Source organism: Larus michahellis, chromosome 3 (genome assembly GCF_964199755.1).
Source record: "Larus michahellis chromosome 3, bLarMic1.1, whole genome shotgun sequence".
Lineage (NCBI taxonomy): Eukaryota > Metazoa > Chordata > Aves > Charadriiformes > Laridae > Larus > Larus michahellis.
The window spans coordinates 95510669-95537037 of NC_133898.1; the positions used below are offsets into that span (position 1 = coordinate 95510669).

The window sequence follows — 26369 nt, forward strand, 5'->3', positions numbered from 1 at the left end:
TCAGGACTTGGAGTAGCTGAGGATAAGATTGTTGCCCCAGGTCCTGGTAGGGACATTCCAGTGTTCTACCTGAGAGCTGGTTTGAGCTTCGGTTCTCCATGAATACCATTCTTATCTCGTGGAGTAGAAAATTGTTGTTTACGCTACCATACTTGGTTGCAGTACAGAGTACAGAGAAATGTAATTGCAAAGAAGTCCCTCATGATCTTGCACCAGAGGCTATTCTGCTAGAGGTCACTGAATCTAAGGAAGGATTTTCAGATCTTCCCTTTGCTTACAAAACCTGTGATGCAGACAACACTGTATGGCCAAATCTCACAGCACATTAGAACTCAAAGGCTGTATGATCATGCCATTGGAATCTCTTCTTTCTTAGTGCGGGAAGTACTTAATAGGAGAATTTACACTAGGTGAAAGTACTGGGTACTCTGCTATTGTGATTCTAGGTAAAATCTTAAGTCCATCTAGAGGAACCTGTATCTTTATCATATTGAGCTATTTGAGCTGAAGGAACAAAGTTGTTAGGCAGGCCTTGATTCTGTCAGGCAGGCACGTGAAAATACTCGTATCTTTCTCATTCAGGCTCTGTTAAGTTAACAGAGAATCTGGCAACAAGATTTCATCTAGTCAGGGCTTGTTACTGCAGCGGAATGTCACCTTGTTGGTATGTGGTCTGTAAGGGTAACCTTTATAATCCCTGAAGTAAATTCTTTTCCATTGCATCTTTCCATGCATCTTTTCGATTTTCTTCCTGTTGTTACTTTTCTGAACACTTGTGGGGTCCAGATCCCATGATTCCTCTGATTTTTTTTTATTATTATTTCTTTTTTATCCACCTCATGTGGATACGTGTAGGCACTTCCTGATGCTGTAATTGACAGATGCTTGTCGTTGTCTTTCCTTCCTGGTCTTCTCATGTCCAGGACAAAACTTTGTCACTAGGAGACCAGATCTCTGAGTAGATGCTACAACCTCTGCCTTACTGACTTCCACGTAACAAGTTACTGGAAACTATGTTATGGATTGGTCATGATAGAGCATGCTCTTCGGAAACCAGGGTATATTCTACAACAACTTGGACATTCCTCTGTTCGTGCTCAAATACCTGTCTGTCTTTAACACCTAAGACAAGATTTTTTTGGAGATCTCTATTAATCATTTTTATGCTGCACTGGAAATCTAATTTGCGTGAACGATGATTTTGTGGTTTTATTTTTACTTGTTCAAATTTAAACTGAGTACATGAGCTGCCAAGGGGTTTGCTTGCCAGTAGGTAATGTTGGGATGTGTAGTATAAGCGTCAGCTTGGCTACTGTTCTCTTTCTCTTTTGTCCTTGTGGTTCAGTATCTTTCTGATTGCACGATACTGAGATGCATGTGCCAGCAAGGGATGGAGCATAAGCCTTTTTACATACTATTTGGACAAAAGAATTCCTTAGTCTTGAGTGTCTGTGGAAAGTCATCTAGAATAAATTATGAGCAGGTGGACTGAAATAAAAAAGAAAACTTTGAGCTTGAAGAATTCAGCTTTACGTTAGCTTTATTTTATCTACTGGAACTTTTTCACGTATCTAGCACTATAATAAGAGTACATATGTTTGGCTGCTGGTGTTAAAATATTTGGCAAAGACGTGATGTGATAAATATTTTCCTATTCCTCTTCTTCCTACACCATAGCTCATAAATCTGTGACACAGTTTTCATTATCAGAATGTATATTCAGAGTATAGAAGAAAATTTGTAACCTATTTAATATGTCCGTGCTGCGTTCTGTCAAATGTCTTCCAGTAGTTAAATCCGGCCCCATTCCTCTGTTCTTTAAATGCTCCCCACCCTCAAACATGTGCTTTATTCTCCTTGGACTATAATCTAGAAAAGGAGTACTGGGAAAAAACAAATAATCATGGAGTCATTACGTTTTCCCTTTTAAGCAGAGATAAACAGATCAGCTTATAACCTTGTTTTTGCAAAAGTGACCACGAGTAACACTGTTAAAAATACTTTCGGCAGTTATCTTCTGTATGCTTTTTTTTAATAGGTTCTTTAAAAAAATTACAAAATGACTTTGTTTACAGATAGCAGATCAGATGTTCTTTCATAGTGATTATCGGCCCCTTATCCGTGATGCCAACAACTTTGTCCTGGATGAACAGACACAGCAGGCTCCACACCTTATGCCTCCCCCATTTTTGGTTGATGTGGATGGCAACCCTCATCCTGCAAGGTATCAGAGGCTAGTTCCTGGTCGTGAGAACTGCAGGGAGGAACAGCTTATTCCTCAGATGGGAGTGACATCTTCAGGTATGGAAAACTTCAATTCAGTACACAGTAGCCTATCTAGTTATCCGCAGGTGTTCTACACTTTCCCTTTCACTTTCTTTCTTCTTCATTTCTGGGCATAGTTGTTCACGTAGCGTGGAGGAATTGCAGTGTTTTTGGCACTGATTGCTTGTGACAGTTTCACTTACAGTATCATCATCGATTAAGTCAGTACTAGTTGATGGTACAATGCCAGGTAGGTTGGAGCTCATTTCATTATTGGAACAGTGTATGATGCTGAGTGAGCTTTCAGTTGACCTCTTTGGGGTAAGGTTTCCAATTTCAGAAAACCTAGGAAATAGACTGATCTTCCACAGATCAGTTGGAACAGGTAATGCCTCCAAGAAGAGAAGGATGAGGGGACCCCTGAAACATGCAAAATCCTCTTCCTCTTTACATGAAGCTTTGGTTTGGTTAGAGAACTCTGAAGACTTGATGAGGATAGAAAATCTAGGAAGTTCCTAGAAAGCTGTATCCTCCATGCACACAACATGGGATGAATGTGCGTATTTTGGGCCACTGGCTGGCTGATGGAAACTGCTTAAATGTGGCTCGCATGGGTGAGGATGTAAAAATTATGCCTACTTGTTACCTGTCACTAGTTCCATATTAGTATGAATGAGCAAACAGTGACTGGTGAAAGTAGCTTTAAATGTTTTTAAGATAAGCATTGTTAAGTATTTGGATACTCTAGAAGATAGGGGAAAACTGACTGTGCCTGTAAATAGTGGCTTAAATGTACACCATACTTAAACCTGTGGTGTGTCAGACATCCCAGGAAGGTTAACTGACAGTGTTGTTACCAAAAGATCTCTTCTATCCTCATTTGTAGACCTGAGGATTACAAGCCACTGAATACTTCTAGTATTTTTTTAAGGAGCATTTCCATATTTCCTCCAAAATTAGAGGAAGAAATGCTGCCTGAGAACCACCTGTAAGAAGGAAAAAGAATCCTTTCTGGTCAATATATACCATGTTTTATCTCTGATGTTTTAGCTAGTGGCTTTCAAGCTAAATTTGATTTCCAAGGAAGGATGCAGTTTTACTTGGTTGTTACAGTTACAGCATGGATCCGTGACATTCTGAAGTTCTTCAAATTTGAAAACGTCCTGGGAACGTTCTCCAGTATAATATCTTGAAACAAGTTGGACTCTGCATACAGACCCAACAGTATTAAATTTAATGGTGTGGCTGCATGGCAGGAAGATGACGTCCATAGCATTTTGTTTAATGGTAGGCTGACAGCCAGCCAGAGGGATTTGGGAGAGACAGAAGACATTTTTCAACCTCTTACAGTTTAGCAACAATATGTGCAGTCTTATGCTGAGCTAAACTATGTTCATGTATTTTATATGTTCCTTCCACTAAGGAAGCTCCATTTCTTTCTGAAACTTTATTGTGGGATTTGATGATTTTCCCTCAGAGCACTGACAGTTTATTTCTTCTTAAGTTTTCTGCAGTGGCTTGTAAGAGTAGGGTGAATTTAAATAGTCATGCTTGATTTACTGCGTAGATGTATGTGAAGCTTCTTTAAACCGATGTTTTGAAAAAATCAAATATATACCAGTGTCTTTATTGTTGCATTTTTTTAAAAAAACTTGCTGTTACTTGCAGAGGCAAAAACTCACAAGCTAGATATATAAAAACATTCATTTTGTTTACGTAGCAGTTTCCTTATTTAGGATCATTCTTAGGTCATTAGTAGCATTTCCCATTGTTTTCAGTAGGTAGTGCGTTTGCTCATGAGATCACCAATTAAATCTGACTGTCTCGCTATATGAGTCAGAAAACATCCAGCTGTGGTTACACCAGAGCTCATTCCATGATTCCAAGCTTCTGCTGCTTTAGGGAGGTTGACTTCAACTACAGTAACCTTGAAACTCTGAGAGCAGCATCTTAAATATTTATGTTCTTTCTGCATATCGTCATCTGTTAAGAGATAGCTGCTTCTGTGTAGCCACATAATCAAAGCTCTTCATTTCATAGCACAATTACTGTAATATCTTGTCTTTGATCTTGAAAAGTGCAGTTTATATTATGATATCTCTTTGGAATCATGCTGGGAAAATAATTTCTGTAGCTTGTTTCTCTTAACATTGCAAAGTTTTGCAAGTTCTGCTTCTCTTGACCAGAGCTTCCCACCACTCTGCTCCACAATCTGACTGTCCCCTGTGGAGGTGTCTGACTTCTTTTTCCAATCAGTACTGTAACCCTTGTGTTTTTTTTTCTCCATACCCCTCTAATTTTTTTGTGACCATTGTGAGTATGAAAAGAGGTTTTGTGCTGTTTATGCTCATGTACTGTGTATTTTGCTTGCTGCACAGAAGCAGAAGTGATTACAAGGTGATAATACCGTGAGAAGTATTTCTGCCTTTTATTCAAGAGACCTACCCAAAAGGAGGTTGTTTCACATACCAAAGAAAATTAGTATTACCTAACCTGTGTCATCTTTATGCCTATGTGGAGCTCAATCAAGCATTTTTACTGCTTGGTATTCTCTAGTATAGATAATTCTTTTCTAATTCAGTTAGACCTTCTTTATGTAGTTCTTCCTTGAAGCTTATACTAAAGTGTTTTATAATGCACTTGGGGCAGGCTGAGCAAGCATTTGAACAATTTACATTGCCTGAGCTGACAAACAGCAGTTGTATTAAGTTTCTGTGGCTTGCTGGCACTTGATCAAATTTAAACTTTTATTAGGAGTGTCATGTGATCATCTTGACCCTGCTGTAGAAAATATAATGCTCTCAATATATTAAGAAAAAAGTTGTCCTGTTTAAAAAATGGCTGTTAAAAAATATGGATTAGCCCAAACTTGCACATATGATTATATGCTGTACTTGTAAGTTTCAAAGCTAAAACTTAGATGAGCTGTTTGAAACATTTGGTTCTTCAAATCAACATTTGTGTGTTGTTTTCTTGTGTATTTTACTTCACAGGATTGAATCAAGTTCTTAGTCAACAAGCAAATCAAGAAGTTAGTCCGTTGGATAGCATGATTCAGAGACTTCAGCAAGAGCAGGACCAGAGACGCTCTGGGGAGGCAGGAACCAGCAGTACCAGCCGGATAAGCAGAGGTAGATTACGGGGGGATTGGTATTGTGGCTTTTCTATTGAAGCAGCTGAGAGTTGGAAAACTTAAATAACTTGTAAATTTTGTTGAACTATTAGAAAGGAGGTACAGAGCCATAGAGAATAATAAAGTTTTCCCATCTTTTTTTACCTTTCTGCAAAATCTCAGTATTCTTAACATTACAAATTTATCTTTGTAAAGTCGTCTGCTCACTGAAGGAACTTGCAGCAACTGTGTTCCTTTAGAAATAACTACGCTACTGTTTAATCTAGAATTGGCCATCCACTTGATTGAAATCTGAATTGTCTCAAATAGGGAAACAGGGAGAAAAGAAGGAAGGAGCTGCTTGTTTCTCAGTACAGCTGTTCCATGTTTCAGTGTCTCGCACCAGATTACATGGTAGTTTTCAGCACTTACCATGGTTGGCAATCCACCTGGGAATGTAAGAATAGCTAGTGTATGGAAAGATGTGGAAAAATGTTGAAATTTTGCTACAGTATAGGTGTTTGGAGGATCTTGTGCATGTGGTTTTGTTTTGGGTTTTTTTATCTTTTGATCATTTCAATTTCTTGTCTGTAAATGTTACAGCTTGGATTCCTAATAATTTCCAGTATTGTGGCTTCATTTTTTTTGAAGGTAGAAGACTGTTTAAGGAATACACTGATTCAGTGAGATAGCTTACTGTTTTAGAATACGGATCTAGAGTGCAATAGTCACCTTCTCATAAAGGTTTTCAAAAGCATTTTTGAAGAAAAGCAAACTAATTAAACATTTGCTTCACTTGAGATTGTTGATACGTATGCTCCTTTTCAGTGTGAAGTTTTAAACAGAGTACTGCAGCCCAGTAGCTGTTTAAGTGGGTGTGTTGTGGTGACTAAGAAATTGCTGAAATAATTATATTCAGTTGATATTTGATTTCTCTTGAAGTAATAGATTAAGTAAAATTCTTTTTTTACCTTTCATTTTGAGTTTTTCTTTTTAAATGCTTCCCTTAGAATTTGAGATCAAGTACAACTATAACTTTTTGACTTTTTAGGATCTGTAAGTTCTACCTCAGAAGTACATTCACCACCAAATATAGGATTAAGACGCAGCGGACAAATTGAAGGTGTGCGTCAGATGCATAGCAACGCACCAAGGAGTGAAATAGCCACTGAGCGGGACCTTGTGGCTTGGAGTCGAAGAGTTGTAGTGCCTGAACTGTCTTCTGGTGTGGCCAGGTAAACATACGCCAAGTTTGCGGTGAATTTTAGTTCAGTGTACTTAATTAAATTGGAACAGTTTCGGAATTCACATTGTCATAGAACTGTTATGGTATTTATCTATTCTGTGATCTCACATTTCTTACAAAATCAGTTTCAGTTTGAAATCAGTTGTTGTTTGCATATCACTTAAAAAGTCTTGAAATTATACAAGTATTGTGAATAAAAATTGACCATTTCACAAATGGCGGAGTAATTTAACTTGTACATGCAATGGAGTCTAGCTGCCTCAGTGTTTTCTGACTTGTAGCGTAAGATTGCAGTATGTTTTAACTCCATTTGTTCCTGCCATTATATGGTATTTTACGGCTGGGATGCTGACCTAATCCATTAGGTGCAGGAGGTGAATTTTGATTTCCAAACTGGAACTTTATTTCATCCAGTAATTAACTCTTGTGATGAATACTTGTGTCAATAGCCACCCTACTTGCCACAATCAAACATAAGCTGCTCTAGCTTTCGGAAATAAGATTGAAAGCCTACTTTGTTCAGAAAGGGTAACTTTGAAGCCGTATTCTCACTGTAAAGAGAGAACTACTGTTCAAAGAATGTTATAAATGTCGAACACTTATTCCTTGATTTGGAATAGATCCTCTCAGTTGTAGTATTTTGCTTTAAAATTAATGTCTCAATTTTCTTTTTTCAGTAGGCAGGAAGAATGGAGAACAGCAAAGGGAGAAGAAGAAGTAAGGGTCTATCGATCAGAAGAGAAAAGAAAACACGTAACAAGTCACATTCAAAGAGAAAACAAAATACCTACTTTCTCTAAGGTAAATATTCACTTGTACCTTATCATAGTAGGAAGCATGAAATTTAACTCAATGTGTTAGGCCACATAAATTTACTCTTCTCAGTTTTAAATTTAAAAAACAGGGGTACAGGAATTTGTTTACCTCCCCAGAATGAGGAAGCATGTCTCTACTGGTGTTTCACTGTGTTCTTAGTAAACAACGGGGATTGCTTTTAGAACCCCCTAAGTGAGAAGCCCTGCGAATCTGGCGTTAGGGACATGATTTGCTGTAGGGAGTCTGTCACTATTAATCAATACATCCCGCTACTGTTGTCTGCTGTTTGACATAGTGTTCTGTGGAAAGGTTCGATTAAAATGCAAGTCATAGTTATTAACCTTAGCACATTTAAATATGTCTCCAAATACAGAATTGGGTATTTCTGTCATGGTACCCTGATAATCATAGTGAGGTTTTTTTATGGGCTATTTCGAAGTCATGTTTTTTGCTAGAGCTGGAGTGCTTTTTTCAGAAAAGAGGAAAATAGGATAGATGAAATAGAAGGGAATGGGTTGTATTGAAAAAGAAATTGTGATAACTCACTTGACGTTTTCGTATAACTTACAAAAATATTTCATCTTAAGCCTTTATACTGGTAAGAAAATGTGACGGAAGTATATGTTTACAAAAATCACTTTGTTTTGTTTGTTAGAAATTATTTTATCTATGTATCTCACATGCTTATCTATGCTTTTCTAGCTAAATAACGAGTTATATTTTGTAATAAAGGAAGTAAATTTTAAGCAACTGTAAAGGAGAACCCATGCTTTGGGTTTTGTAGTACCCTTATTCTAGATGAGACTATTTCACCTTTAACCAAAAGCTTAGTATAATACAGGCCTTCAGGAACGCCTGCAAATTGTCCATTGAAAAGTAAAAACATTTATGGAGTTCAAGGTGGAAAAATGAAGAAATGAAATATTAAGAACCAAGTATATGCTTTATCAGAGTACCATACTTAATGCCTATGCTGTTTATTATTCACTTTCTTGGGGAGGAAGGGATGTCCTATAGGCGATAGAAAGATAAATTTGAGATGGACGAGTTTCTACTTGATACTAAATTTGAGTGTTTGGTTTTGGTTCTTTTTTTCATACTTGACCAAAGTAAAGCTTTCAAAAGAAGTGAGGTAAACGCTCCCCCACCCCCAAACAGTCTCCTAATCGTTTTCAGTTTCTTTATCAAATTTCTTAAATGTTTCTTCAGTTTCTTTCTTGTATTAAAATTGTGTGCATTGCTGTCTTAAGAAATGGGACTGATACGCTAATTTCAATTCTGTAGTCACCAACATTAAGTGTGTTTGCCCAAGATAAAGCAAACAAATATTTTTTTCAGTATATCTCCGTTTTTTGTACATAGAGGGAAGAAGCTCTATGCCACTTACAGTTTTGGAGGTGGCCATGGCACGGCTCATTAATGAAATATCAAGACATTAGAAGTAGTGGTAACTCCTGTTTTTCTCTTAGGAATAATAGAAAATGGGCCTCATAAATACAGATTTTAACAGTTATTTCTTGTCTTGAGGGGATGTATTCTGGTGCTGAATTATAGACTTCTAGTTTAATTAAGCGACTGCACTGCTCAAGGGTTTGGTGTTTTTTTTCTTCAGCTACAGTCTAGTCAAAAGATCCTTTCTGATAATGTAAATTTCTCACAACTTACCCATAAATTTCTAATTGGGTTACAGTTTTCCTAAAATATCACTAAGACATAAAAATAGCAGAGTAGGCCAGTTGGTCCAGCATTTTGGTTTCAGTAATTATTTTTACTACATCTTTGTTTCAAAGAAACTTAATACGGATGTCTTGGAAAATCTTTTCTCATAGGAGAAATTTTTTAGTCTTCGAACTTTAAAGGTAGCACTGGATCCTTTTGAGCTCCATATTTTCATTGTTGACTTTATGCCCATAAAATCCTTCTGAGGAAAAGCTAGCTTAGGAAAACCTTTCTTCTGTTTCATATATTTACTCAGAGAAGAATGTGCCCTTCATTTATCTGGGTCCCTAGAGCGTCTGTGATCTGGATTCTGATGCCCAGAATGTGAGGAAGAGATAAGTTGGTAAATCCTTTAGTTGCTTCCCACCTTTGTCCTGAGAAAATACAGCAAAAAGCAGACAGTTGTGGTCTCTGTAGTTGAGTATTCCAGTAAATTTTCCATATAGACGTTATTGTGGAATTCAGTAACACTTTCAGAACATTTAAATAAATCCCTCTTAAACCTTACAGGACACTTTTTTGTGCCATCTTGGGACAAAAAACTCATATTCTTCCATAGTTTATTTTTGATTAAACGTGTTTATTTTTGGAGGACTTGGGTTGTTGAGAAATACACTAATTCAAATCCCTTGAGATAAATCTCTGAGGGATTCAGAAATGAGTAGGTATCAAATGGGCTTTTAAATAAGCAAATTTGGAAGAAGAAAGGGTGCTTGATCCCAAGTGATTGAGTCTCCCAAGTAAATGAACTGCTCAGATTTTAGTGATTCTTGTTGTTCCTTATGGTTGGTATGAGCAACACTTTTGCTCAGTATCAGAAGAATAAGAATGGTGAATTGGAATTGTCATCTTCTGTAGTGTCCCTAATAAAATCAAACAAACACCTGGGACGAGAAGCGAGATCAACTGCACTCCAAACACTGTTGTGTGATATTTTTAGGGTTTTTTTTTTTTTTAATAGGAATCAGTAACTTAATTATAGCAGCTCTTCTGTTGCAGTCCTTTACAGTGACTGTGTGGCTTTAAATACAAGCTGTGTTAGGTTAAAGGCAGAACTGGAAAGTACGGTGTAAACGTTGCTTTTCCCTGAGTGCATGCAGTAGGTTTTGATACTGCTACCTTGTAATTGATACTACAGTAGTGTTGCAAGACTACAGTCCTTTTGTGTTGCGTAGTGAATTCTTAAGGGTTTAATGAGAGAGTTTATGGTCTAGAGGAGATGGGGAACATCTCAAACAAAATGCAGGGGAAAAATCATCTTCTAGTAATATACAGACCTAAGAATTACAGCATTGAGAATTCTAAAAAGTGTGTCATTCTACAGTACTGTCAGCTGGTCTTGGAATGGAGTAAACAGGGCTTGTATTAAAACATTGTCCTCATATGTAATTTGAGTGGTATTCATACCAGTAGGAAATAATAATTTTTATATCAACTTTTGAAATTTATTGGTTCTGTTCATATAATAATGGTCAAATAATATTTTCTTCTGGTTCCCTTCTGACTTAGTCAAAAATACAGAAGTAAAAAGAAAAGGAGGGCAGGAACAAATGTTAGCATTTCAGATTACAAGCTAAAGTGTAGGTCAGTAAGGAAAAACGCAGAGAAGCTGTAATTACTTTTTGAGGAGATTCCAAAGTCCCATTACTAATTTTTAGTCCAGGGTCATTACAGGATGTGTTAAAAGTACTACAGAATTATAGCTCAGTCTTTCTTCTTTGACAATATCTGCAACTTCGATGGAAGTCACATAATCATTCTGATATTTAAAGTGAGAAAGCCCATGTTTCTTTGACACAGGTCATACTGAGAAGTGTTTGTACGTGATTGTTTGAGGGACTACTGGAGTTGTGTGGGAGAACGTAAAAGCTTGGGTATTTTGACCTGAATAGTATTTAGCATCACTGATCTGCATATCGTATCAAGAATTCCCTTTGACTTTCAAAGTCATTGGTGAGGAATAGGATTTTCTCTGATTATTATTGAACAAAACCACTTGAAAAACCAAAACAAACAAAACAAAACCCGTAATGACAGAGGATAGAATGTGACATTGGCATTTTTTCATTTTCAAAATGGAATTGTTTTTTGGTTTGTGGTTTTTTTGTTTTTTTTTTTTTTTTCAGGAGCGTGCCAAAGATGAGAAGTGAGATAAATAGCATGTTTAGGTAAATGTTCCCAGTCCAGTTAATGAGAGTATTAGTTTATTTAACCACTGGGATTAGAGAGCATTTTAATAAATATGAAAGAGCATGAAATTTGGGTATGCTAGAGGGTTGATGTGGTGTGTGTCCTAGTAAAACAAAACAAAAATGGAAATATAGCTAATTACCATTAAGTGGAAATGATAAGTGGCAAAGAATTAAGATTGGAGATTGTTATGGATGGACAAAAGTAAGCATAGGCCTCTGTTATTAGAGGTGCAAATGACTGTATTGTAAACTAACAGAAACCAGTGAGGAGAAATGTGTGTGGTGTTTTGCTGAAGGTAGCTTAGTTGTGTTTCCTCAAAAGTAGTAATTTTTCCACTTACACGTTATTTAAACACTACTTCCAGGTAAATCAGCAAGATAATGAGGAAAATCTGAAACCCATGAGACTAGCACTTAGTGCTTAGTGTCCGTTATTTTCACTGCTTTTTGGAACATTTCTCACTACTTAGATCTTACTCTTACCACAACACATTCGTATAAGAAATTAATGACAAGCACTGATCCAGACTTGAGGAGAATATGGAAAGATGCTTTTTAACCAAAGAGAAAAATGACAGGATAAGAGGCAGTAAGCACAGACTGCTAAAACGAAAGAGGTTTTGCCTGAACATAAGGAAACATTTAGCTATGGGGGTGACTGAGCACTTGCACAGGCTGCTCAGAAGAGCTGTGGAGTCTCCAACCTTGGAGATGCTCAGAAGCTCTCTGGACATGGTCCTGGGCAACTGGCTGTAGGTGGCTGTGTTTGAGCAGGGGAGTTGGACAAGATGACCTCCAGAGATCCCTTCCAACCTCAGCCATTCTGTGAAATTGTTTTATGTACTAACAGCTTGGGGGATTTGTTATATTTATCATCTGGAGAGAGCTCATGCTCATTGAGGAATGTTTAACGTGGACAAAGGTACTTATTAATGACCTCAGTGATGCAAAAAAAAAATTTCCAGATAATAGGAACCGAAATTCAATAAGGGCAAATTTAAGTTCAGAGATAAATGTTAGGTTGAAGAATTTAAATAGCGTATCTAGTCAAGAGTGAAAACAGTTATGTAGGCTAATTGAGAAATAGATTATTTTTTTTTTCAGCATAACAGTTAAAAAGTAATGTTGTGAAAACCACAGGCAGACAAAAAAGCCAAAATCTGCTTTCTTAGTCTTGAAGAGGCTGTAAGCATTCGTTTACTGTTGAGATTCTGATACTGGACATAGCCCTGCTCCTGTTTAACTTTCTACTAGAGGCTAATTCCTTGTCTTAAGGAAGGAGGAACCATTTTCAGATGAAGAATAGATACTGCTGGTGAAGGAATACTATGAAATCGCTACAGCCAAAGCTTTCCAAAATTGCTGCAGCCCTATATGAAAGCGTAGCAAAGCTGCGCTTCCTGGTGGAGTCAGGGTCATAAGAACAGTAAACACAGTGGTCTGAGTTGTCGGGACACCACTGAGTTTCCGCTGTGTCTGTCACAAATGGTGTTACAAAGAATCTCAGCAGTGTCCAGGTGACACATTTGTATCTGTCCCTCTCAAATACAGGAAGTGCCATTATTTGTATTTTGTATAAAAACTGTTCAGACGGCAGCTGTAATTTCTACAGATTTGCTCTGATATTGACTGTAAGTCTTGGATATGATACAAGGTACTTGTCAGCATATATGACTGTTCATCAAAGTGTATTGAGAGAGAGAAAGTGATGATAAAATCTCAAATCACAGATAATCTTGGCTTTATTTCTATGCCTCACATTCAGAATCACAGAATGGTAGGGGTTGGAAGGAACCTTCAGACATCATCTAGTCCAACCCCCCTGCCAGAGCAGGTTCACCAAGAGCAGGCTGGACAGGAATGTGTCCAGGCAGGTTTTGAATATCTCCAGTGAAGGAGATTCCACCACCTCTCTGGGCAGCCTGTTTCAGTGCTCCTTATGTTCAGACAGAATTTCCTGTGTTCCAGTTTGTGCCTGTTGCGCCTTGTCCTGTCACTGGGCACCACTGAAAAGAGTATGACCCCGTTGTCTTGACACCTCCCTTTAGATATTGATAAGCATTGATGAGATCCCCTCTCAAGTCTTCTCTTTTCCAGGCCAAACAGACCCAGGTCTCTCAGCCTTTCCTTATGACAGAGACACTCCAGTACCTTGGTCATCTTTGTAGACCTCTGCTGGACTCTCTACAGTAATTCCTTGTCTTTCTTGAACTGGGGAGTTAGTTGAAATTGACAGTACAATTTCAAGCTCTTTCTTTAGGATATACTTTGGGGGGTGGTGGGAGTGGTGAAAGACCATCTAGCTGTGTTTCCTCAGTCATTGTTGAAAATGTTGGTGATAGATTCCATTTTGTCAGAAAAAGCTTGTAATGTTTTATATTTTTAGTTAAAACTTCACACTCAATCCCACCCTTTCCCCAGATAAATAAAGATCTGCCTGACCTGCAGCTTCTCATCAGATTTTGGCAAAGCTGTGTTGTATGGGAGTGATGTTAAAATACATTTTTTGGCAAGATGTATACCTCATGGTCCCTTTCTGGTCCCTGCTTGAGACAAGGTGACATTCAGAGGTCCCTTCTGACTTCAATCATTCTGTCATTGTGTTACTTATGGATAACTACCTGTGGTTTTGTCTTCGGGGGTTTTTTTTCCCCTTCTTGTTTGGGCATTGCATCCTTCCCAAAGTAGTTTGTTACTGGTTGGCATCACTATGGCCCAATATTTATATGGTGATGTTCTTTGCTTCTATGAAGGAATGATCAGGCGGGCAGGGGATGTCCTTTTCCTTAAGCTTTGAACTGCCAAAAAGAGAAGAACTTTTTTCCAAAACCAAAGAGTAATGCAAAGCACTTCAGTTTTCCAAGGATCCGTAGTTCTAGTATAATAGGGAAAAGCTGTATTTAGAATAGCCTTTTGAGAAATCTCACCTCTCACCTCTGAATAAATATGGAGATGTAAATTTTTAGGACTTCTATTTCTATGGAGAAGACATAAGCACTAGTCAGGCTGTAATGTAGCTTCTGCAAAATTTGTCTTCATTATTGTAAAGGATACTTGACTAGTTTGTTTTCATTGAGCTTAGGTGATTCCATTCTGTTGACTGTGCCTTTTCATACTGTGTTTCATGATACTAAGAGGTTGATGGGCTTTATTTAAAAAAAAAAAAAAAAAAAAAAGTCGCAATTCAGTAGCAGAAGCAAGTTGCTTTCACGCTGGCTTTTGTGACCTCTCTGCTTGAGCAATGAATCTTGAGAACTTGATGAGAAGTGAGCAGCCCCAGAAGGCTGTGTGATGGGCTCAGCCACTAGTTGTCTCAGAGCTGTTCTGGGTCAGGTCAGAGCAGCTGGAGGAGATCTGGTATATGCTGCCAGTTTGAATCCAGAAGAAGGAATGCCTCTGGTCTCAAAAGTCTTGAGCAATGTTAAAATGCTGATTGCCGAGTAGTCCCGTTAGAAGTTTCTCTGGTAGCTGCGCTGTCAATGGTAGCTTCCCCAACTTGAATTCACTGGACAGAACAGAAACACTGAATAGAGCATAGAGCAGTTTGTGTTGGTCCTGTGCGCTTTGGTGAAAACTGTAAGGCAGTTGTGTGGATCAGTGTGCTGGCCTGCCCTACTGAACTGTTGCAGTTGTGCCAGAAAAAGGTGCGTATCTTCTAACAGGGAGGGTAGGAGAAAAGCTCTAGTTACCAGAGTTCTGCATTTTAAGGAAAATTACTGTGGCTGAGGAAACCCAAATCTTAGCTACTACTGCTTAGCCGGTTTTTAGTACAGTTTTCACCAAAAAGTGTTTTGAGTTTTTTCCTTAATGAGGAGATTTAACCTCATGAACCAGCTTTTATCATACACGACAGGAAAGATGTTCTCTTTCCTACAAAAGACAAAAATCCAAGAGAACTAGGCACAAGCAGTCTGCCTGATAGAAGGCTCTGATAATATTAGTATGTTTCTGTGGTTTGCTCTAGTTCTGCTGGTTTCTTCATCTCAGGGACTGTTTTTTTCAACCGTATCAGCACCTAATTGATTATATCTGAGGTTTGGAAGCAAGGAGAGCACTGGGGATGCATACATCCTTTTGCGGCATCTAGGAATTTGTCCAAAAACTGCTTCATTGGATCTGAGCTAGGATGAAGTTCAGATATCCATGCCAAAAGAGTTAGCACAAAACTCTTGAAATTGAGATCATAGCTCTCGATTATTTCTTTTGCCAAGGTTTGCGGACTAATACAAGATGATACACTTTGTGTTGAGAGCAAGTGTTTGCCTTATTATACGTTCTACAGGAGGAGCAAAGTATTTTTATGCTGGAATGTGAAGTGTTTCTTAATTACAGCCTTATTTCATTCTTCTGAGCTTCATAAAAACTCAGATTCTTTCCAACTGACTCATTCATTTGAAGTCTTCCAAGCGTCATCTTACCATTTAAAGGCCTTTACTTGGTAACAGTTATGTCTGTATGCTAAGGGATGTATTACTGTATGAGTCTCTCTTTAATAGATCTGACCACTCAATTGCAAAAGAACACACTCTGGAGTTTTCTGTAAGAGTCCCCTTTCCTCTGGCCATTTTTAGTGTAACTTTGAGCTGTTACAAGCTCTTAGCAGCCTATCAGTAATTAATTGATACATACCTTGTAGAGAATGAAGAGTTTTAATAACTCAAGATAAGACTTTTCCATTATATCTGGGAAGAAATTTTAATTAATTCCAGAATATACTGAAACGATTGGTGCTTACACTCAACTTACGTGGAGTGTTTTCTTCAGCAGCTCTTTAATTTTGGACTTGTGGTCTGTTTTAAATTTTGTGGTGTTGAAACGTGTATCTTTTTGCTGCTGCAAAAGTTGCTTCCTGGAATACTATTACTAAAGAAAGTGCTATGTATTAATAAAACGTATACTCAAAAATGATGTATTTTGACTTTCATGTTTTCACAGAACCATTCTCATGATCATTTACTAGACACTAGTGACTCAAGAAAACAGCAAGCTAATCAGCACAACTACCGTACAAGATACGCAGTAGAAGAAACTGCAAGGCCTGCTGAAGAGTTAGAAAATGGACATAGTTCCTCAGATGTAAGATTCTTATTCATGAGGCAATCTTATTTATTCCATTTCTACTCATTAAGCTCCTGCTTCAGCTAATTAAACACTTCCCAGTGGAAACTCGGGTTACGTTTTTCATTGTGCTTTTTCTTTCACCTCTTCAAAAATTGATGTTGAATTAGGTTTTCACGTGCTGTTTTATGTGTTTAGTTTTAACTAAAAAGTAACTGACGAAAGGGAGAAATGCTCATTTGTAAGGGCATTTGCAAAGTAAGTGTGTGCAATGTTAAATCTTCCCTATATTTGTGACCCTAATGAGTATGGCCCATGTGGCCTGTCAGTATTGTCACCGGCTCTAAGTGGCCCTGCTTGAACAGAACAGGGAGGTTGGACAATACGACCTCCAGAGGTCCCTTCAGCCTCAATCATTCTGTGCTTCTGTAGCTACAGTGAAGAAATGTATAATAAGAGTATATAAGGTTTGTACTGGTGGGTTTTTTTGATAATTAATTGAAAATTTGTGGAAATGCTACATTAAAAAGGGCTGGAAGTAATTTTAAAAAAGGTAAGCTAGCCTCTTTAAATGGAGATTGAGAAGCACTCGGGTCTCCACTGCCTATACGTTTGAAAAAAAGTTGATGTACACTGTGTGTCTGTCCAGGCATAAATATTTTCTTTCTTCTTCTCATTTAGTTAAGTCCATTGGAGTAAAGTAGCTATCTGCAAACTAAAATGCCTTTTTAGCAACAGGAAGCTTTTATAATGCTATATGTTTATAACACAAATAAAGCCTAGAAGAGTTTTAGTCATATTGTCATGAATTATAATTTCTTTGAGTTCCAAAGAAAATGCTTTCTTTTTCCCTGTCTCCCCCACACTTTGTTAGGAAGGAGAAGTAGTTGTTGCCAGTGGTGGAACATCAGAAGATGATGAAAGAGCATGGCACAGTGACGGCAGTTCTAGGTAAGTGACGGTATACCTTACAGAGAAAAGTCCTGCTGATAAATGTTAAATGATCTTCTCTCTAAGCGGTTAATGAATAATAACTAAAACTTGTGCACATTTAGAAGAGAAGATGAAAAGGAACTTAAATTTCAGGATTTAATTTTCAGCTATATTACTGACTAAAATTTAGGGAAGCTTTCATCCTTGTTTGCCGGAAGCAGAGTTGTTTCCAGTTGGTTCTGCAGGAGGGTTGTTCTTTTCAGGCAGGCGCACGCTTCAGGCATGTGGTAGCAGTTTCCTATGACTGTCGGTCTGAGCTGTGTGACTGCCTCTGCTGAGCCTTGGCTTGAAATTAGAGAGCAAAGATTGAGATAGCTTCAACCCATCCTTCATTTCCTCTTTAGCAGATTTTGGGGTTTGGTTAACTTGTGTTTAAACCTATTCAAAACCAGAAGTCCTGAGAACAAGATCCAGACTTTAATATGTATCATCTTGAATTGACCAAGTAAACAGCGGATTCACTTCTAGTGATGCTTGGTTTACTACATTTAAACTGTAGATAGAATATAGGGGTTTAGGCGCTGGTTTTGACTATTAAAATTTTGTAGTTATCTGGACTGTTAACTATAATCTTGTGTTGGGTTATATAAAATCCAATGCACCCCAAATAATTGCTTTTTAACTTCTGGGGTTTTAATTTTTTTTTTCTTTGGCATATCATACGTAGCGACTACTCTAGTGATTATTCTGACTGGACGGCAGATGCAGGAATCAATTTGCAACCACCAAAGAAAATTCCTAAAATTAAAACAAAGAAAGCAGAAAGTAGTTCAGAGGATGAAGAAGGACCTGAAAAACAAAAGAAGCAAATTAAAAAGGAAAGGAAAAAAGGGATTGAGGAGAAGGATGGACCATCAACATCACCAAAGAAGAGGAAACCCAAAGAGAGAAAACAAAAGGTTAGATGTTCTTTGTATATTACAGGATGCTCACTCCTGCTGTCTTGGAAAGAATTGGGTGAATGATTCAGTTACGTATACAACTTAATGCTGTCTAATTTGAAAACACATCATGACTTGTAATAAATAATGACTACTGACTCTTGTAAGTCAAATGATAGATTGCTCTAATAATATGCTTTCTAAATATGATACATTTCACTTAAGGACCATTTTTAATGTCCTTAACGCCATCTTTTCTCAGACCAGAAACTTCCTTTCTATGGATGTATTGAGTATTGGTATAACATGTGCTTGTAATTTTTCAGCTGTACTGTCTCCCCCCTTAATTGCAGCTTCTTTTAGCTCTGCACAACCATGTCAGTTTTTTTTCTACCACCAGGATGTATGATATTTTGCATTATACTTGCCACTACATTTCCATCAAGGGGAATTTCACTTGATCAGGATTTTGGTTTTGTCTATTGGTGTTTTGTTTGCTTTCTAACATAACGATGTTATTCCAGTTTAGATTAGTACATGGAAATTTTCAGTGACTTTTGTTGTTTACAGTGTGTTGTGGTTTTGAGAGGGGGGTGTTTTGTTTTTAATTAAGTGTTAGATCAGAAGACTTTGTTTCTTCATTCTTCACAGAGACCAGAACTGATTTATCTGGTAGATGTTAATTGCTTTCATAAGCGCATAGCTTCTATTTTTGCAATACCCAAGGAAACCAATTTCATCATCTAAGTAACTAAATAACTGTTTTCTGTTTGTTTATAAGATTAGGAGTCTTCAGATCATTACCTCAGTATTTCAGCCCTCATTAGAAGGTAGACAGACAAAACAGCTATTTTAATATGCAGATTGGCATAGTATCAGCTTTACTGGGAGTCGCAGGTATGACATGCAGGATGTTAGGTGATAGTCTTTACTCCTTGATTAGGCTACTTTTTGCTTATTGTATGCAGTCATTGGTCGTAGTGTTGATACTAAAAGTATCTTGGTATTGATACAGTCTGAAACCAGAAGAAGGTATGAGATGAGGAGAATAGATGGTGGTGTTTGGGGTTTTTTTGATGGTTGAAACCCCTAGTTTAGCTTTTTACTGTAAGACTAGCCGACAGCCTAGTATTCCCACTTAGATTAAAGCCGAACTGAGTGTTTTGGGAATCTTGCATCTATTTTGGTCCCAGTTATCAAGATGTGGGAGGTCTTTGATTCCAAAAATATCAGACTTAGATATTTCAGATTTTGAAAGATGGGGCCTGCTCCTTTCTTGAATCACAAGAAAATACTAGGCTGGAAGGAATATCAGAAAGTCTTCCCTCTGCCCCTAGGAAGGATTAATTATACCTGTCATTCCTGACAGATGTTTGTCTTTGAAGTTTCTTGTGGTGGAGATTCTACCTTCTTACTGGGCAGAAAACTTACAATTCTTACTGGTAGAAAGTTCTTCCTGATTCCTACCCTGTATCAAAATTAGGGCTTTCCCCTGAGGAAAGAAGTTTTGACCATTTTTGTAGCCGGGCACAGAATCTTAGGAATTAAGAAAGGAGTAGAGAAAGAATGTCATTCTTCTCTATTAGCACATGAGCTGTCGAGATTTTTCAGCAGTGCTTACATTTCCAATCCCCCTCCACAAAAAATCAATCTAAAAAATGATACAGCAGTGAAGAAGGGCAAGAAAGGAGCACTCGTGAAGATCAAAGGTACAGAATGTTTCTTTGGGGCAGACACAAAGAGGCTGACATGTAGAATGGAGAAAGTTTGGAGGAGATACGATAAAAAGCTTTTATAAAACTACAAATGATTTAGAAATGAATAAGTGCAGAATTATTTCCTTCCTTATTTTGTTACAGTGAGATGTAACACCCAATGACACAGACATGAAGCTCAACAAAGAGCCCTTTCCCCATTCCACCCCCACCCCCTGAAAGCAAACAAAGACCCTAAACCCCCTGAGCACATAATCAGGTTGTGGAACTAATTACTAAAGGATTTAGTAGAGTTTCAGAAATGATTAGACAAATTCACTGGGACTAGTCTCTTCCTGATGATTAACTGAATTCAGGTTTGGCTTCCAGAGGGTCTTAAACTGATGATTAATGTGTGAAGTTATAACAAGGGAAGATTTTCTGTTTAAAGGCTGTATCTTATTACCTTCCCATAGTTCACTAATGAGCCAGACAGACTTTTCGCTGATGCAGTGCATCAGTTTTTCACAAGACAGGCCTGCTTGAACCTCAGAATCCACAAGCTGCTTCTATGTTAGTGATTTATTGCAAGGGAGAGATTGTGTTTTGATTTCTTGTTGTTGTTGTTATTGTTTGTTTTTAACTGCGTGTAGACTTTTTCTTGTGGTACCTGCCAGTGTCCAGTGGTGCGCTTGAAGCAGTTCCCATCCTGGTGAAACCAGATTTGGATTTGTGCAATGGAGTTACACGTGGAGTATCCCATTTGCTGTCTGGGGATGGAGGGTCTTCCTTCAGTCGGTAGCTACATGGAGTGGATTTCTGTACAACCATCCAAGGTTGCTTTCTGTACATGCACAAGATGCTGTTAATAATTTCAAAGCAAGCTGGCTTGAATGGTTGTACAAAAACCTGCTTTACTTGGCCTGTTAGATACAGGCATGCAGCCTGCACCTAGGACCAGCTGCTGCCGTGAGGTTCGTTACTGACAAATACATGATGTGGACATAAAATCTGAAAATGCACTTCCACAGCACATGACAGTAAATGTGCCAGTAGGTAATGTGGATGTGTCCAATTCGGGTCATTTCCACGTGCTTTACCTCCGGTTAATGTTTGTTAATGTCTTCTCATTTTGTGGGATGCCTTAATTGGAGGCAGCTGTATAGTCGCGGTGTCTTATGGGCCAAGGCAACTGTGTGAATTTGGTTAAAGAGAATGGTATATTTCAGTTTTATCTCTTTTGGGGCATAAGACACAGTTACTGGAGTGTTAATAAATTCAGTCGTTGTTAGAAGAGCACTACCACCACCCCTAAAACCAACAAACTAAAAAAAAAAAAATCAACTAAAAAAAACCCACTTATTTTTCAGATTATTGTTTTTGGTCTTGATGTTATTGTAAGCAGTTAAGTAAGACTTATCTTCACACTGGCAGTAGTTTGCTTTTTGCATTCAATATACTTAGGAAATGGCAGTTGATTTTAATAAAGTACATCCCAAAATACAAGGCTTACTCAAATGTTAGTTTATTCATAATCTTCTGTGTGCATTTTCTTCAGAGGCTGGCTGTAGGAGTTCTGGCAGAAAATGGTTTGACACTGGAAGAATGGCTGCCTTCAGCATGGATTACAGACACTGTTCCTCGTCGGTGCCCATTTGTGCCACAGATGGGGGATGAGGTATTGTAGTTTTTCTGTGTTTTTGCTTCTTTCAGCTTGCTTTTGCCTTTTTTATTTTCTTATGTGCATTTTTCCCAGAGATTTATCATCAGAATATTTGGGATTTTTTTCAAAACATTCTTTGATCTGGCGAAAATTTGTTTTCGCTTCCTGTAGTCTTTCCCATACTTAAAAAATACTCTGCCCAGTGTTGCTTTGACTTTTTTTATTCCATGCTGTTGCAGTAACATTCCTTCTTGTACTACATCCAGTGTGTTAATTTCCTTATGATGCGTGTATACAAGCTGTGTGAGATGCTTTGTCTAGTGAAACTAGTCCTTAGTTGTAAAGTAACCTGTATGCTGAAGAATAGGTAAGAAATCAAATATGAATTTAAGTTGCTTGGGAAGCCTCAGTTTGGGACTTGAAGCGAAAAATAGGAATTAAACCTCTGGGGAAATGGTGGGGGGGGTTGTGGTTTTTATTTGATTTTTTTTTTTTTTTAATTCATTTATTCTGAAGAAAAACTCTGATATTGTCCTTTTCAGTTGTGTTTCTGATACCAGAAAACTCCTGGTCTCTTACAACAGAAAACTACAAGGAAGTTTTGTATTTTATATGAACTAGACTGTAAACACTTTGTAAACATGGCCCAGGTGTCTCAAAATACAGTAGCAGAACACACCCACCAGTTTCTACTCTGGAATATATAGCATCTGAACACTGCAGTGAATTATATGAATAAGTAGTATCAGATAGAAGGCAGTCTTGAAAACCGGAGTCTGTGCATGTTTCCTAAAATCCCCTCAGGTTAAAATGAGAGGAAATAGCTGGCTTATGCTGTAGGGTGTAGTTTGGTGGCTCTTCAGGGAGCGACATGTTTCTGAGGTACTAAACAGAGTTCTCGTATAGCTCACACTTTTAGAAAGCAGTTGGAGATACTTGACGTGGTGGCAAAGCTGATTAACTTTGGTCCTGAGCTAGAGCTGTTTGTAGGCACCACCTTTTAGAAACTGAATGAGGAGCAGAGGCTGCATATGCAAGCAGTTTTGGTTTTACTGGATCACTTCATTGCTGCAGTTCGCAGCACAGCTATGCCAAAACTACATGGGCATTGCTAGTGAGGGAGGGAAGAAACACTTCAAAGTGAGAATTGCAACCGGAGAAAATGCTTATGTATTTATGCCCTTCAGCAAGCACGTTTCAGAGACTGTGCTGTTCAAAAGATCAAGTCCAAATAAATATATTTGGTGCCTGATGCCATCTAGATACAGTGAAGCCGCCAAGGATTTATCCGTACCATGTTATTCAGGAGACTTTAACATCGTATTGGTTCAGTAAGATAAACTGGTGTGTTTTGTTTGGCACCTGCCAAATAGCATGTGCAGTGTGTACTAGGAATATCTAAGCAGGCTACATCCTTTTGCTGAAAAATACTTTATATTGGTGAACAGGAAATTTCCTGTCCTGTGCCTAGAAAGCAGGAGTAGTTGCACAAACAGAGAGTAAGTTTGTAATCAAGCTGCTCAGTCTAAAATTCAGCCTCTGATACCTGCTCTCCCCAGTGAAAAGAAGCTATTCATCTAGAAACGAGAGATCCACAGAAATAAAAGATGGGTTTAATTAGAGAAATATGATAAGAGGTCTCGTGTGGCCTTCAAACATTTTGGTGGATGGGCAGTATGTTTTATAAGATTTGGGAGGAGAGATATTTCAAATTTGTTCTTACAGCTGTACAAACAAGTCAGAAAAACAGTAGTGCTATATTTAGTTAGTGCATAAGAATAGCACGTACCATCCCTTTTCCCTTAGTGAATACTGCCATTTACAGACCTTTGTCATGTGTCTTGAGGAATGGTGGAAAGCATACCAGAAAGATGGGACTGCAATTTCCCTATCTGATTGTCGAAATACAATGCATATTCGTTGGCGTATTCTGCCATTAACACAATAAAGAACAGTCTTGTCTGGGTACTACAACAAACGTGCAGAAGCAGGAATTCATCAAGATTTAAAAAGTAACGTCCTGGAAAAAGGCATATATTCTTTATTCCACAGATATCTTTCTGGTGATGACAGAAGATGCAATGCTTAGAGTCATTTACAAAATAAAAATGGTTCACTTCTGTAAACAGTGGGTTGAATTTATGTAGGAGTTTAGCAGAAACAGTAAGTGTAGGAGGAATTGTTTGTAGCCAGTGTCACTAAGTGGATTTTTTGGTTTGATTCACTGGAAAGTATGGGAAACAATTGTCACAACGTTGAAAGTGTAATTTAAAATTGGCATTACTTTAGGTCTGTGTCTCAGAAGCCTCTGTTGCTTTTCCTGCCTGTTTAGATTCTGACAGTGCATAGGAGATTCTTACTGCTTTTCGTGCCTTCTGTAACTACTGTGTGTTTTCTGCCTATGAGGATATTGTGCATGTCGAATACTCTGGAAAATGAAGAGTTTAAAAGAATTGTGGTGCTGAGTCCTTTTCCATTTCAAAAAAAAAAAAAACCAAAACAAAACTTGTCACGTGACATGAAGATAGTTCAGTAACTGTTAATGTAGAAACTTGATAGATGCTTGTTTATAATCTTTTATGATGCAACAGCTTTGGAGAGCGTGTCGAAATACAAATGTTAATGTGTTTATTTGTTATAAATGTATTTTAAAACTTAGTGAGGGCTTTTCACTCTGCTTTTTTTGTTCTGTCAGACCTTTACATTTAAGTTGTTGTGTGCTACTTGGTGGAAATCCCACGTTTATGGCTTAGGGCACTTCTAGAGGATTTATGTGGAATGCATCATACCTGGAATACAGCTGTTTATCAGTTCTTTGTTCTGTTTATTTTGAGGAACCTCTGTTTTGCATTTCAGATAGATTCCTTGCATATATGTTTAAGGTTTTGAGCATACTACTTTATTACAATAATGGTTTATAACAAAAATAGTCATCCACGTGGTATCGTATACTACAGGATCAAAGTAAAACTAATAGATTCTGGATGACTGAACCATGGAAATTTATAGTGGAAGGATTTGGAAATTTTTAATAGGCACTTGAAATGTCCATTTTCCGTTTGTTAGTGTCTTTGTTAGGCTGTTTGTTCGGTGGTATGGGAGCAAACACGAAAATCTTACCAGAACAATAACAAACAGCTGAATTTTCCTTCTAGAATATATTTCTTATTCAAAAAAGATATGATTAGCCAGATAGTTATTTTAGTGATACGTGATTGTCATCTTAGGGCTCTCCTACAGTGATGAATAACCGGGTGCATTAGTGGAATTCATGTTCCTGTCATTGAATTGTTCTCTAGTGCGATGATAAATACATGTTTTTGTTACTGATTTCATTTTGGTCTCACATGTGTAATTTAGGATATTTTGCTCATAGGACAAATGATGTTCTGAATCTTTCCTACTTTTTCTGTATGTGTTTCTATGATACCTGCTTTAATTGTCCACCACTTAATTTTTTGAGAACCTGTGACTTTTGCAGAAAAACAGAGTGGAAAAAAGTTGATGATAAAATAGAAAGTACACACACTGCATAGCCGTCGTATGCTCGCATTTCAACTCCTCAAAGTCTTTGTTAGATAACCGTCACATTTCACTTTTAGGTCTACTATTTCCGACAAGGTCATGAAGCATACGTTGTAATGGCTAAGAAGAACAAAATATATAGTATTAATCCCAAGAAACAACCATGGCATAAAATGGAACTACGGGTATGACTTCTTTTTCATTCTTCTTTGTACCTTAATATTAAGAAAGTTGGGAAACCAACCGAAAGAAGATTTTTGATACGGATGTTTCTAATGTTGTGCTTTTAATATATTAAGATAAGGGGGGAAAAAGTTAAATAGTCAAATGAAATCAGGCCTTAAACTGTACTTCCTTTTGCATCTGCTTGAGCAGATGAGGTGGTTACACTTTGTAGCAAAATATTTTTCAAAGAAGTTACATTGTGAAATAATAGCTTGTTTTGAAAGACTAAATTTCAGATATGTGATTTTGACATGTTTTGTCAGAAATCTGTTTTTTTCAGTATACTCATATTTGCATGTTTCAGAAGGTTATTATAGTAATCTTAACTTCAGTGGTGGTACATAACATTTTGTTTATTCCAGGAGCAAGAGCTGATGAAAATAGTTGGGATAAAGTATGAGGTGGGATTGCCCACTCTTTGCTGTCTTAAACTAGCATTTCTTGACCCTGATACGGGTAAACTAACGGGAGGATCATTCACCATGAAGTAAGGAAAGCAATATTATATTTAAATTGGGGGCTTTCTTGTGGGGGTTGAGGTTGAAAGTTAAGATACCATTAATGCGACTTGAGAAGTGTTGAATTCAAAGTGTTATTTTTTTATGTATGGGCTTTACTTCCTGCCTTCGCTGTTTTATTGCTTAATAGTTGTGTGTTCTATTGTAATTAGGTACCATGATATGCCAGACGTCATAGATTTCCTAGTTTTGAGGCAGCAGTTTGATGATGCAAAACATAGGCGATGGAATATAGGTGAGTTGTGGGGAGTTTCTTGGTGTGTTTTTGTTTGTTTTTCTGAGTGTCTACCTATTTTTCATGATAACTTATTAAAAAGTAGGTTATAGTAAATAAATCCTAATACTATGCTGAAATCTGTGTGAGTTGAGTGCTGAAAGAGTTGGCAGACGTGCTTGACAAGCCTCTTTCCATGATCTACCTGAAGTCATGGCTAACTGGGGAGGTCCCGATGGACTGGAGGG

General features: G+C 37.7%; 1 protein-coding gene across 6 annotated transcripts in view; it reads left to right on the top strand.

The window, feature by feature from the left end:
- Nucleotides 1–26369, top strand: part of PHIP (PHIP subunit of CUL4-Ring ligase complex) — a 113445-nt gene that overhangs the window by 62787 nt on the left and 24289 nt on the right. For 5 of the 6 annotated variants that reach the window (XR_012586317.1, XM_074581325.1, XM_074581326.1 and 2 more), the window contains 11 exons: nucleotides 2076–2301; nucleotides 5259–5396; nucleotides 6429–6612; nucleotides 7301–7424; nucleotides 16286–16426; nucleotides 17283–17359; nucleotides 18069–18300; nucleotides 21535–21654; nucleotides 25242–25349; nucleotides 25752–25876; nucleotides 26060–26142. Coding sequence is in view for 5 of the 6 variants with exons in the window: in XM_074581325.1 (XP_074437426.1) it covers nucleotides 2076–2301; nucleotides 5259–5396; nucleotides 6429–6612; nucleotides 7301–7424; nucleotides 16286–16426; nucleotides 17283–17359; nucleotides 18069–18300; nucleotides 21535–21654; nucleotides 25242–25349; nucleotides 25752–25876; nucleotides 26060–26142 (1558 nt within the window). In the remaining variant the exon portion in view is untranslated. The remainder of the gene's footprint in view (nucleotides 1–2075; nucleotides 2302–5258; nucleotides 5397–6428; nucleotides 6613–7300; nucleotides 7425–16285; nucleotides 16427–17282; nucleotides 17360–18068; nucleotides 18301–21534; nucleotides 21655–25241; nucleotides 25350–25751; nucleotides 25877–26059; nucleotides 26143–26369) is intronic. The other variant, XM_074581327.1, reaches the window with a different exon arrangement.